Source organism: Bufo bufo, chromosome 6 (assembly GCF_905171765.1).
Source record: "Bufo bufo chromosome 6, aBufBuf1.1, whole genome shotgun sequence".
Classification (NCBI taxonomy): domain Eukaryota; kingdom Metazoa; phylum Chordata; class Amphibia; order Anura; family Bufonidae; genus Bufo; species Bufo bufo.
In genome coordinates this window covers 54,673,141-54,687,618 of record NC_053394.1, presented here as the reverse complement: position 1 = coordinate 54,687,618, position 14,478 = coordinate 54,673,141, and the positions used below count along the sequence as shown (strand labels likewise).

The window sequence follows — 14,478 nt, the reverse complement described above, 5'->3', positions numbered from 1 at the left end:
GGAGACATGAAACACGTTGGAGATCCGCATGCCAGGAGGAAGCGCAAGGGCATAGGCTACCGGGTTTACCCTGCGAAGCACTCGGAAGGGACCAACAAAGCGAGGCGCCAGCTTGGGAGTGGGCACTCGAAGGTTGAGGTTGCGGGTGGACAACCATACACGGTCTCCGACCTGGTAGGAAGGAGCAGGCGCTCGTCTGCGATCAGCCTGGAGTCTCTGGCGCTGCGCAGAGACCTCAAGGGACTTCTGGATCTGTACCCAAGAAGCACGTAGGACGGAAAGGTGATCCTCCACAGCCGGAATATCCTGGGGAGAGAATACCTCCGGTAACACGGCAGGTTGGAACCCATAATTGGCCATGAAGGGAGACGTCCCAGAGGAAGAGTTCACCGCCGTGTTCCTGGCAAACTCAGCCCAAGGCAGGAGGTCAACCCAATTGTCTTGGTGATCGGAGACATAGCAACGAAGGAATTGCTCCAAGGCCTGATTGGATCGTTCTGCGGCCCCATTGGACTGAGGGTGGTAGGCCGAGGAGAAGGAGAGATGAATCCCCAACTGGGAGCAAAAGGCGCGCCAGAACCTGGACACAAACTGACTCCCCCGATCCGACACAATCTCCTTAGGCAAACCGTGCAACCGGAAGACCTCCCTGGCAAAAATCGTGGCCAACTCTTGTGCAGAGGGTAACTTCTTGAGAGGAACACAGTGGCACATTTTGGAAAACCGATCCACAATCATGAGAATGACCGTATGGCCTCGGGATGCAGGGAGGTCCACAATGAAATCCATCCCCAGGTGTGACCATGGGCGCTCCCCGGTGGCTATGGGTTGCAGAAGGCCCAACGGAAGGTGCCGAGGGGACTTACTCTGGGCACAAACGGAGCATGCCGCTACATATGCGGCGATGTCGGAACGTAGGGAAGGCCACCAGAACAGACGTGAAACAGCCCAGGACAGCTGATTCTTTCCAGGATGCCTCGCGGTCTTGGAGTTATGGTAGGTTCGCAACAACCGAGTGCGCAACTCCTCAGGCACAAAACATCTGCCGTTGGGTCTCCCAGAGGGAGCACCAGATTGAGCCGCCAAAATCTGCTCACCCAGGGGAGAGGTCAGGCTGGTGCGAATGGCGGCCAGGATCTGATTCGGAGGTATGACCGAAGTCGGAATCGACTCCTCCCTGGACAGCTCGGAGTACTGCCGTGATAAGGCATCTGCCCTGATGTTCTTGGAACCGGGTAGGTAGGAGACCACGTAATTAAAACGTGACAAGAACAGAGCCCATCTGGCCTGACGTGGTGTCAATCTCTTGGCCTCAGAAAGGTAGGTCAGATTCTTGTGGTCCGTCAGGATGAGAACCGGAACCACCGAACCCTCGAGCAAGTGCCTCCATTCTTTAAGGGCCTGCACGATGGCCAATAACTCCCTGTCACCAATCTGATAGTTGCACTCCGCGGAAGACAGTTTCCGGGAGTAAAACCCACAAGGAAGCAGAGGACCCTCTGGTGTTCTACGCTGAGACAGAAGGGCGCCTACTCCCGTCTCAGACGCGTCCACCTCGAGGACAAAGGGCAACCCAGGGTTGGGATGCGACAGAATCGGAGCCGACACAAAGGCGGACTTTAGGGCCTCAAAAGCTCGGATGGCCTCGAGCGGCCAGACCTGGGAATTACTGCCCTTCCTGGTCAGATCTGTGAGAGGCTTGGCCAGCATGGAAAAGTCCCTGATGAACTTCCGATAATAATTGGCGAAGCCCAAAAAGCGCTGCAGGGAACGAAGACCACTGGGCTGGGGCCACTGTAAGACAGCCGAAACCTTCTCAGGATCCATGGAGAACCCCTCAGCGGAAATGATGTAACCTAAGAAGGTTACCTGGGATCGGTGAAATTCGCATTTCTCAAGCTTACCGAACAGCTTGTTCTCTCGTAACCGTTGCAACACTCGTCTGACATCCAGAATGTGGGCCTCCATGGATTCAGAATATACCAAGATGTCATCCAAATAGACTACCACACACTGCTGCAACAGGTCACGGAAAACATCGTTGATGAATTCCTGAAAGACTGCGGGCGCATTGCACAACCCAAAGGGCATAACCAAGGATTCGTAATGACCGGTCCTGGTGTTAAACGCGGTCTTCCACTCATCGCCCGCCTTGATCCTTACCAGGTTATATGCCGCCCTCAGGTCGAGTTTGGTAAAGACCGTGGCCCCTTTAAGGCGATCGAACAGCTCGGAAATCAAGGGTATCGGGTAAGCGTTCTTGATCGTGATGCGATTGAGACCCCTGTAATCGATGCAAGGCCTCAACTCACCGCCCTTCTTTTTCACAAAGAAAAATCCAGCCCCTGCCGGGGACGAAGATTTGCGAATGTGTCCGCGTGAAAGCGCCTCCCTCACGTACTCCTCCATGGCCTCATTCTCCGCTACCGACAGTGGATAGACTTTGCCACGAGGAGGAACGGCACCAGATTGTAACTCTATGGCACAATCGTATGGGCGGTGCGGAGGTAGGGCAACCGCGCGCACCTTATCGAATACATCCCGGTACTCCTCGTATTCAGGAGGCAACAGAGAGTCTGAGGAAGTACACAGCAACTTGACAGACCCATGGATGCAACTAGCCCCACACTGCGGTGACCACGAGAGGATCTCGACCGATCTCCAATCGAAAGTCGGATTATGCTTCTGGAGCCAGGGGTACCCCAAGACCACCGAGTAGTGTGGAGACGAAATAACCTGGAGGCAGACCGACTCTCTGTGATCGGCACCAATGGCTATCCCCACTGGAAGGGTCTCATGAGTCACGTGTGGCGGCAGAAGGGGTCTGCCGTCTATCGCCTCAAGAGCCAGTGGGGAACCTCGAGCCTGCAGAGGAATGGAATTGGCGGCAGCGAACACACTATCAATGAACAAACCACCAGCACCAGAGTCCACCAACGCCTGGGTCGTCACCGAGCCCCCGACCCAGGAGAGGACAACAGTGATCAGTGGTTTGTCAACACGGGAAACCGGGGACGAGGAGACTCCACCCAAGATCTGCCCCCGACAGGATCTCAGGGTACGAGCGTTTCCCGGACGGTTCGGACATGCCAACCGAAAATGCCCACCGAGACCACAGTACATGCATCGGCCCTCGCGTCTCCGGAGTGCCCTCTCCCCCTCGGACAGGCGAGCAAACCCCAGCTGCATGGGTTCACCCCCAGACAAGTCATCCCCAGGAGGCGTGGGAGGAGAGGGAGGCACGGGTGGGACAGCAAAAGTAGGCACCAATCTGTTAGAAGACCTCCGCAGGTTCTCCTTAAAGGAAGGTCTCTCCCTGAGTCTGGTGTCAATCAAAATCAGGAAAGAAATAAGAGACTCGAGCTCAACTGGTAGGTCCTTAGCTGCAACCTCATCCTTCAAGGCATCCGAGAGACCATGAGAGAAAGCAGCGACCAGAGCCTCATTATTCCAGCCCACCTCTGCTGCCAGGGTACGAAACTCAATGGCGTATTCAGCTACGGATCGTGAACCCTGTCTGATGGACATAAGGAGCTTCGCAGCAGAGGCGGCACGAGCCGGCACATCGAATACCTTCCGAAGAGAAGCAACAAAACCGGAAAACTCGGCAACCACCGGATTGTTGTTCTCCCATAAAGGGCTGGCCCAGGCCAAGGCCTTGTCCGAGAGCAGCGAGATCAAGAAGCCAACCTTTGATCTCTCAGTAGGAAAGACATGTGGCAGCAACTCGAAATAAATGCCTACCTGGTTAAGGAAACCTCGGCACTGAGTTGGCTCTCCCCCAAAGCGCTGTGGAAGAGGGGCAGAACCGGTCATACCCCGAAACACCGCAGGCGCAACAACAGGTGTCGGGGTAGACTCTGGCGCAACAACCGGAGCGGCAGTAGGAGCGAGCCCAGGAGCGACAACCGACCCATCGGCAACGGGAGCGAAATGAGCCGTGCGTTCAAGCAGGGTTTGCAACGCCACAGCGAACCGACCCAACAGGTGATCCTGCTGATCAAGTCTGGCAACCAGCGTGGGTAGCGAGGATGGCCCTGTACCGTCAGAATTCATGGCTTGGTCCTAATGTCACGGAACCATGAACCAGACGTACAACAAGAGATAAGTGAAAATAAGAAGGCTTTATTGAAAATAAAGCTGTAAAGCAAAAGTCCAAACGGATGGTGAAACCGAGCAGAGTCTTTGCGAAGCCAGAGGTCAGGAACCAGAAGGGTAGTCAGACGAAGCCAGGATCAGGAACCAGCAGGGTAGTCAGACGAAGCCAGGATCAGGAACCAGCAGGGTAGTCAGACGAAGCCAGGATCAGGAACCAGCAGGGTAGTCAGACGAAGCCAGGATCAGGAACCAGAAGCAGCAGCAGTCTTAGAAGCATGTGAACACAAGAGGACCAAGCAAGGAACTGAAGCCACAGACCTCCTATATATATGAGCTAGGCATCCAGCTCCTCCCAGGGGAAGGAGGAGCCGCAGGGTGGAAGGCTACAAGAAACCCAGAAACCAAGATGGCCGCCAGCACATGTCAAACGAAGGAGAGCAGCAAGCAGGTAAGACCATGACAGCGCTCCATGTAATTTTAACTTACTCGTGCTGTGGTAGTGCGCTTGCGCTGAGGCACAGACCCCCGGAAGCCACGAGGGGTAAGGTCTTTTCACGAAGTAAGGATTTTTGTTAGAACACCGGCTGCTGCTTATTGCTCTCTCCCAGGATTCTTAACCCCTTCAGCTGCACAAACTTAGGGCTGAAGTGTTTACTGTGTAGCTGCAGGCAGTGAGGAGACAAATGCTGGGCACAGGAGCTGAAAGAGAAGTTCTGCAGAGCATTGCAGGTAGGGGGAAGATCCTGTGTGTATTAGCAGTGTCATTGTACAGCTAGGACTTGTAGTTCTACACATATAACATGCTGCTGATTCTCCCAGCAGGCAGACAGGTCACTCAGGGCAGAACTTGTATTCACTCCCTTAGCAGTGTCATTATACAGCTGGGACTTGTAGTCCTACACATACAACATGCTGCAGAGTCTCCCAGCAGGCAGACATGTCACTCAGGGCAGCTCTTGTATCCACTCCCTTAGCAGAGCAGGGGGAGGGGCAGAGATTGTTTTTATTGCAAGTAAACAAAGGGCCAGAAGAGAACCAGGGAAATTAGGAAATAGATATTTTTTTTGCCTAAAACTTGCTTAACTTAGTTATATATCACTGGACATCAGATTTACAGTGCTATATCTTTTTTTTTCATAACTCGGACAACCCCTTTAAGCCTATAACACAAGTTACAATATATCACAGTAGGGTGGCTCACCTGTATACTGTATGGAATGGGCGCACTGATCTCAGTGACTCAACCTATCACTACATAAAATTTTAATGAAAAATGGAAGAGATCGGCCGTCCACTATTTGATTCACTCTGAGAGACAATTTATTCATAAGCTGGGTACATACAAACACATACTGGTAAACATATATAAAAACTTAAAACATGCTTTAAAAACTAAAAGCTAAAAATAGCCACTAAATCCGCAAGAGTCGTAATAAGAGGGACACAATTATTAATCAGTAAATTAAAACAGATCCCAAAATATCCCTGCAGTTCATTCAATATTCAGGAAATATCTTGCATGATGATAGTTCATATCTTAGGTATCTCTCAATTTATATGGTCATCAGCGGTAGCTCCCACATCAAGGTATTGCCACAACTTTATGTTGACAGGTATCACCTGTTTATGCTGCTTAATGTCCGGTTATTGTGCACACAAATGTTGTCTTTTTGTTTTTATTTTAACGCTGGGTAGACAATAATGCGTCCTTCTATTAAATAGGAGTCAGTTGTACATTAGTTATATCCACTGAGAATATAGGGATCCCTTATCACGTATTGTGGATTATTCCCATGTATACTCACATATAGAATTCAAATATGTGTCCATTCAAAGGTTAATGGTTACTATGCCACTTCAATAATCTGTTCAAAGATTAAAATGGCTATACTGTTTGCTGCCCTACAGTATGCGCACGAGTTAATTTACATAGTTGCATAGTTAATACGGTTGAAAAAAGACAAACGTCCATCAAGTTCAACCAAGGAATAGGAGGGGGACACGAATCCCAGAAGAATTTGATGTCCTTACTCACGGTTCTGTTGTTCAGGGATTGAGGTCTAGTCCCTGCCGCGGCGTCCCACGTGGTCTTTGGGCACTGCGATCTTACCTCCGAGTCTCCCCACCTGTATGTGATAGACTCTGCTTGTGTTTTTAAAAGAGGCACCTTGTGTGTTTAAGGGAAGCACAGTCAGCGTGCCGTGTGGTATGTGGAAGCCAGAAGTCCGTCTTTCAGCTTCAAATCAGGACAGTCTTGGAGCGCTCCATATGTTGAGATTTGATTATGGATAGAGAGATCCATCTTCTGACGTCCATACATAGGGGGCAATAAAATACCAAACGCGTTTCAGTACATTTGCACTGCTCCTTCCTCAGTGGTCAAGCCCCTATGTCGTCCATGGCAGCTTTAAATATGATATGGATTCATGGGATATTGGGATCATAGTAAAACTTGGAATGGAACCCATTCTGGTGTTCACTCTAGGCAAAGGAGTTTTATCCAAAAGTCCAGTATATCGTTCTTCTTATATATATACCACAATATTAGAGTGATAACCCTATTTTTCTCCTTATAAGTATATATTCTGGTACAAGGGTGCAAAAAAAGGGGTGTGTGAGATATCACCTTAATGTTTCTTTGTATACATATATACGTATGACTAGCAATAAAAACATAATCCACAATCCACAATACGTGATAAGGGATCCCTATATTCTCAGTGGATATAACTAATGTACAACTAACTCCTATTTAATAGAAGGACGCATTATTGTCTACCCAGCGTTAAAATAAAAGCAAAAAGACAAAATTTGTGTGCACAATAACCAGACATTAAGCAGCATAAACAGGTGATACCTGTCAACATAAAGTTGTGGTAATACCTTGATGTGGGAGATACCGCTGATGACCATATAAATTGAGAGATACCTAAGATATGAACTGCCATCATGCAAGATATTTCCTGAATATTGAATGAACTGCAGGGATATTTTGGGATCTGTTTTAATTTACTGATTAATAATTGTGTCCCTCTTATTACGACTCTTGAGGATTTAGTGCCTATTTTTAGCTTTTAGTTTTTAGTTTTTAAGCACGTTTTTAGTTTATATATATGTTTACCAGTATGTGTTCGTATGTACCCAGCTTATGAATAAATTGTCTCTCAGAGTGATTCCAATATTGAAGTGCCGATCTATAACATAAATTACTGATTTAATAAAGAGAGCTTTGAATACTGAAAGCAGTGGAAATCCACCCTATCCTCTGTGGGCAATGGCTTCCCAAATGTGGGGGCTAACCTAGGCATTACTTTTGAAATTTGTGCGACTATTAGCAGCTGTAGGCGGGCAAAGTTTCAGTCACTAACTGGAAGCCCAACCCCTTGAATACCGGAAGTTTTTTTTCGTGTTTTTTTTTTCATTTTCATTTTTCTTCCCTATATTCTTTGAGCCAAAACTATTTTTCCGTTCACTTATCCATAGGAGGGCTTATTTTTTGAGGGACAAGTTGTACTTTCTAATGCCACCATTTAATATGGCATACAATGTAGTGGGGGAAAAAAATCAAAATGGTGTGGAATTGGGGAAAAAACACATTATGGGGGTCATTTATTAAGACAGGCATTTTAATAACCCCTATATCTAGTTGGTGGATCCGCCGAAGTTATGAAGAGGCGCCGGCCTCCAGTTTAAATGTAAGCCAGCTTCCTTGCTGTCTTACATTTAGACTATTTTCTACGCCTAGAACAGGCGTAGAAAATGATGAATCCGATGGGCCTGTCAGCCCGTCCCCTTCCAAGCACAAGCCACGCGCCCTTTTTTTTAGACCTGGTGTGAGCGAGGAAAAGTTGCAGTTTTCAGCGCAATCGGCACCTGAAACACGCCTAATATATAGGTGTATTTCAGGATAATAAATGACCCCCTATATCTTCAACACAAAACAAGGATATACAGAGGAACATAAAAATCAACGGACAGTCCCGGCAAATTCAGGATAGTTGGCAGCTATGGGAGGGGCAGCGCCGTAGCATTGTGTGCTGTGTGTATGTCTGTCTGTGCAGCCTTTTTGTGGACAAGAGTATGACATTTCTACAGAAGGGAGAAAGAAAATGGCGGGATGCACACAACCAGCATCCACAGTATTCAGGCAGCTAAAATACACATTTGTGTGCATGAGGCTAAATGGGTAAAGATCTATCACGTACGCTTCTGATAGGGAGAGGGGACACTGCATATTCTTCTTAATTTGTGACAGGTACTTTTTACTCTTAGCTGTCACAGAGATACAGCTTGTTCCATGACAAAGGCAGACTTCCTAGCTCCCGAGGGAATACATATTATATAGGAAGGCCATAGGCAGTCCAGTCAAGTATAATGAGTAAGAGATAACCTCTGCAGGAATAACCTACAGGTCCTAAAATACTGTATAGCAAACCAGGGTTTTGGAAGTCAACCCATAACCCATCTAGAAAGGAATGGAGTCCTGCACAAAAAGAACGTTCTGTTAGCTTATACCGTAGCACACCAAGAAGATAACGCAATTCGTGAAAGTTTCTGTATGGAGTTGTACACATAGTGCATAGGAGGACTTACTCGCACGGACACCATGTCATCCCACGTTGAGGTGTCCACAGAGAAAACTGCAATTCCATCTTCATTTGTAACCGATGTCATGTTCAAATCTTCCTCTTCGAACCCCAATACCAAGTAGACCGTTTCATTCGCCTTGGGCTGCCGTTTTTCTAAGACTTTCAGCTGTAGAAGAACAGACACATATTCTACTAATAGTTTCTCCATCTTCCAAATTAGAATTTTTGGGATGGCTTGCCTTAAAGGGGTTTTCTGGGAATGTTTACTATTTAGTTATGCTCCGTAGCATGTATGACCTAATGAAAAAGTCATACTTGTCTGCTTTCGGCCACTCCGGACCTGCCCGCTGGTTCCCGTTTATCCATCTTATGGTCCCTGGATTGTTCCTTATATAAGACATACCTAAATAGTTAATATTCCCCTAAAAGCCCATTTAGGAGGCTTCATTTTATTGTTAGCAATTTACCAGACAGTAAAGGAATGAAACACCCCATTAACCCATTTCACTGTCACTTCCAGTTGTTGGAGGGACCATCCATGTATATTATGTATATATGCTATCTCTGACAATAGAGTAAACTGTGCGGCTACTAAATCAGTACCTCGCATCCCTTTCTGTCCCTTGCCATGAACTAATCTGTAAGATTAAAGGGAACCTGTCAACGGGATTTTGTGTATAGAGCTGAGGACATGGGTTGCTAGATGGCCGCTAGCACATCCGCAATACCCAGTCCCCATAGCTCTGTGTGCTTTTATTGTGTAAAAAAAAGATTTGATACATATGCAAATTACCCTGAGATGAGTCCTGTCCCTGACTCATCTCATGTACAGGACTCATCTCAGGTTAATTTGCATATGTATCAAATCGTTGTTTTTTTTTTACACAATAAAAGCACACAGAGCTATAGGGACTGGGTATTGCGGATGTGCTAGCGGCCATCTAGCAACCCATGTCCTCAGCCCTGAACCCAAAATCCCGGTGACAGGTTCCCTTTAATACATGAGGTGCAGAGTCAGACCTGTTGCTGAATAGCCACTAAAAATCAAGCATTTAATCCCTATATCACAAGACATTTTATAATGACAGTATCTCCTTCACTGCCCTAGACCACCAGGGATTTTACAGTCATCTCCTTCACTGCCTTAGACCACTAGGGATGTTGCAGTTGTCTCCTTCACTGTTCTAGACCACCAGGAATCTTACAGTTGTCTCCTTCACTGGCCTAGACCCCTAGGGATATTACAGTCATCTCCTTCACTGTCCTAGACCACCAGGGGTTTTGCGGTTTTCTCCTTCACCGCCCTAGACCATTAGGGATTGAATCATTAACCATTTCACTGCCCTAGACCACTTTATGATTGGAGTATGAACTCATTTGCCTTTCTAGACCTCAAGGAATCAAATCTTAACATGAAACCCCTCCACTACCCTAAACAATTAAGTATTTAACTGTGAACCCCTTTATTACCATAGAAAAAATCTTGAATGCCTCCATTAACTATTTACTATTAAATCTAAATTAAATGAATCCTGGTGTTATTTGAAAAGTATTCAGGTATTTGCGGTTACATATTCAGCCTTTGAAGTAAGAAGATGTATAAAAAAATTCATGAAACTTGTACTGTATGTCTAGGATTTCATACGATCTCATACAGATCTTTTTGTTAGGTGCAAATCTGACATGAAAAAATGGTGGCGTGATTCATTGGAAGCCTTAGGCCAAGTTCACACGAACGTATAGCTTTTAGCGGTCCGTTTTTCACGGATCCATTATTCCGTTTTTGAGTTCCGTTTCTGTTCCGCTTTTCCGTATGGCATATACAGTATACAGTAATTACATAGAAAAAATTGGGCTAGGCATAAAATTTTCAATAGATGGTTCCGCAAAAACGGAACGGATACGGAAGAAATCTGGATGCATTTCCGTATGTGTTGCGTTTTTTTGGCGGACCCATTGACTTGAATAGAGCCACGGAGAGTGATTTGCGGGCAATAATAGGACATGTTCTATCTTTCAACAGAACGGAAAAACGGAAATACGAAAACAGAATGCATACGGAGTACATTCCGTTTTTTTTGCGGAACCATTGAAATGAATGGTTCCGTATACGGACCGTACACTGAACACACAAAAAACGTTAGTGTGAACTAGGCCTTAATGTATGGAGTTTTCTCTCTTTAAAGCCAGGCTCCTAAGTTCAACAGCGTCTGATGTTTGTTGGAGATGTCATACATTGAAAGGCACATTTATGCACTTCTGGTGGTCTTGCGACCTAATTGAGCCCTGGTGGCAAAATATTCTCCAACTTTGCAATAAGATATGTCAGACATCTCTCCCATGTACGCCTGAAACAGCTCTTGTCTCCTTTCGGATGGAGAAAGTGGGATCACATAAAACTTCTCTATTTTTACTCCTAATAGCAGCAGCCAGATTACTCTTGCCCACACATTGGCTCTCTTCAGACATCCCCAGTATTGATCATTGGATCAATCAAGTAGACCAGATATACAGATTGGAGGAAATTTCACATTGGGAATCACACTCTAGGCCCAAGTTTTTAAAAATTTGGTCCCCATGGAAAGAATATAGAGGATTTACGTAACTAAATTATATACATATGCTCATATTTGTTAAGGGTCGCCTGCCCGTACTCTCTCGAGCAGAAAGTGGTAGCCCCATGTATCCCACATCTACACCTATTCTTACCCCTATGTCCATTTTACCTCCTCACTGGAAAGGGGCCTTTGGATCCGTGTCATTCTATTTGAACAGAAATCTATTCAAGCTTATCAGTAACTAATGCCTGTCAATGTTGGGCTATATTGCCCGTCTGTTACAAAAACTTGTGATGATTCTCTCGACTACATATATAGCCTGCTTTTATGTCACTTGTAATATCGTTGTATTCTGATTTAAAGCCTGTAATATGCTATGATAAATATAAAAACAATAAAAATTGTCAATTAAAAAAAAAAAAAAAAGCCAGGCTCCTAGCAGAGAATAGTGCTGTATGTACAGTACAGACCAAAAGTTTGGACACACCTTCTCATTCAAAGAGTTCTCTTTATTTTCATGACTATGAAAATTGTAGATTAACACTGACGGCATCAAAACTATGAATTAACACATGTGGAATTATATACATAACAAACAAGTGTGAAACAACTGAAAATATGTCATATTCTAGGTTCTTCAAAGTAGCCACCTTTTGCTTTGATTACTGCTTTGCACACTCTTGGCATTCTCTTGATGAGCTTCAAGAGGTAGTCCCCTGAAATGGTTTTCACTTTCACAGATGTGCCCTGTCAGGTTTAATAAGTGGGATTTCTTGCCTTATAAATGGGGTTGGGACCATCAGTGGCGTTGAGGAGAAGTCAGGTGGATACACAGCTGATAGTCCTACTGAATAGACTGTTAGAATTTGTATTATGGCAAGAAAAAAGCAGCTAAGTAAATAAAAAAACGAGTGGCCATCATTACTTTAAGAAATGAAGGTCAGTCAGTCAGCCGAAAAATTGGGAAAACTTTGAAAGTAAGGGCTATTTGACCATGAAGGAGAGTGATGGGGTGCTGCGCCAGATGACCTGGCCTCCACAGTCACCGGACCTGAACCCAATCGAGATGGTTTGGGGTGAGCTGGACCGCAGAGTGAAGGCAAAAGGGCCAACAAGTGCTAAGCATCTCTTGGAACTCCTTCAAGACTGTTGGAAGACCATTTCAGGGGACTACCTCTTGAAGCTCATCAAGAGAATGCCAAGAGTGTGCAAAGCAGTAATCAAAGCAAAAGGTGGCTACTTTGAAGAACCTAGAATATGACATATTTTCAGTTGTTTCACACTTGTTTGTTATGTATATAATTCCACATGTGTTAATTCATAGTTTTGATGCCTTCATAGTCATGAAAATAAAGAAAACTCTTTGAATGGGAAGGTGTGTCCAAACTTTTGGTCTGTACTGTATATATGGTATCCAACAAGGTATCGCATGGCAGCACAGACTCCGTGTCTCGTGCATGATGCCTTATAGTGCATCCCAATTTTGTATAAAAAACCTTAATTAGTTTTTTGTCCAGGGCCCTCTTTAAAAAAAAAACAAAAAAAAAACAATAAACAGTCCCGCCTATACTTATCTCATCACCTTGGCAGTGAATGGAATTCCTTTTTGGTAGAACTGAGGAATATCCTCAAACTTCATTTGTAGATTAGCTGCAATTAAGGCAAAACCTTCAGTTTTTTCAGTGTGGCCTGTTAATGGAAGCATAGAGCAAATTAGGATTATTAAAATAAGATAGAAATTTGAGCAGGGCATCATGTAATTCATAATCGACTTATAGTACTTGCACTTTTATTGCACCCCAATGATGAAATTGACAGCTATACATTGTAATACTCATTTACAGAACCAATATGAGCAGTGTGTGTTTTTTTTCTTTCTTTAATTATTTTTTTTTTTTAAAGTAAAGATTAAGAAGCTGGATGAATAATGGTATGATAAATAAGGCACATGTTTATCAGAGGTGTCATCTCCTAACCTGCAGAGAATGGGTAACAAAAAAAAAGCAAGGGTGCAGATACATTGAAGCGTCCACAGTGGATATTCTGCAGTAGATCTGGTCAAAATCTGCCATAGCAAACAACCTTCCTGCTGGACTCGTTTATGTGCCGGCATTGTTTTTGGAATTGCTGTGGGTCTTGCAATGTAATTTTTATCTTCATACACCCTTGCATTCCAACCCTGTGCTCCAACAAACCAGCAGTAAAATGCATTGGGAGGACTCCTCCTCTATGAGTCTTCTCCATTATGTGCGTGAGCCTGGGAGTCCTCTTAGTGCATTTTAATGTTGTTTTGTCAGAGCACAGAGTCAGAATGCAAGGGAGTATGAAGATAAAAATGACATAAACAAACTCGGCGTCACTTACGCTGTACACCTCTTGCTCTAGCTTGGAGGATGTTTTGGAGCTGACAGATTCCTTTCAAGGGGTTGCTTGCAAGTTGCTTTATATTTGGTTTAGTGCTGTGTGATGTTACCTCAATGTTTCCAAATAAACAAAACAAAAAATGCAAGATAAGGTAAATTATGATGAGCTTCATACAACAATGCTTGCAAATATTAGTAACGAGAATTTCCTGCATATTAAATATTTATACTGCAATTCAGTCATTTTCACCTAATATTTCTTAGCCTCAATATGTTTCTTGTTTCTTCTCTGAATTTAAATCAATTATAGGGACTAATGGAAAATCTTATTGTTTTTGCAGTAACCACTAGAGCATAGACCATAGTCTGTTTTCTGCAGCTTATTTTTTGGCTTTACACTATAGCCTAGGACTGAGTCAACAGAGTCATCTCATTAACATTAGAAGGCAGAGGATTTAATGACAGATTACAACTCTATAGTCTTACTGGAGTCCATAAGGCAGGATAGCAACCCAAAACACATAGAGAAGGCTCTTATTTTAGCATTCTCTGTTCTTTGGGGATAGTTTGCCTCTGCCTGGAGACAGCAATAGTCTACAGAAATTCCCTTCAACAATAAAAGAACACAAACTATAGAAACACATAAAAAAATTAAAAATAATCAAATTAATTCTACCTTTGCGCTGCTTTAAAGGGGATTTTTGAGATAACTGTTACTGAACTAACACTCCAAATGCCTGTACAAATTGCAGCAGTGATGTGTCGGTATACGGCATGTGACTGCTGCAGCCAATTGATGTCCTCAGTGGTCTAACTCAGTGATTGGCTGCCTTGGCCAAGAACTGTGTATTTTCATGTCTCTGTGCACGT

At 44.7% G+C, this 14,478-nt stretch overlaps 1 protein-coding gene across 1 annotated transcript in view; it reads right to left on the bottom strand.

The window, feature by feature from the left end:
- The window catches only part of LOC121004850 (alpha-2-macroglobulin-like protein 1), a 151,100-nt gene that overhangs the window by 98,680 nt on the left and 37,942 nt on the right, over window positions 1-14,478 (bottom strand). Inside the window, exons 11-12 of the mRNA XM_040437241.1 lie at window positions 12,828-12,934; window positions 8,692-8,853 (exon numbers count right to left, since the gene is read on the bottom strand). Of these exons, the coding sequence (XP_040293175.1) occupies window positions 8,692-8,853; window positions 12,828-12,934 (269 nt within the window). The remainder of the gene's footprint in view (window positions 1-8,691; window positions 8,854-12,827; window positions 12,935-14,478) is intronic.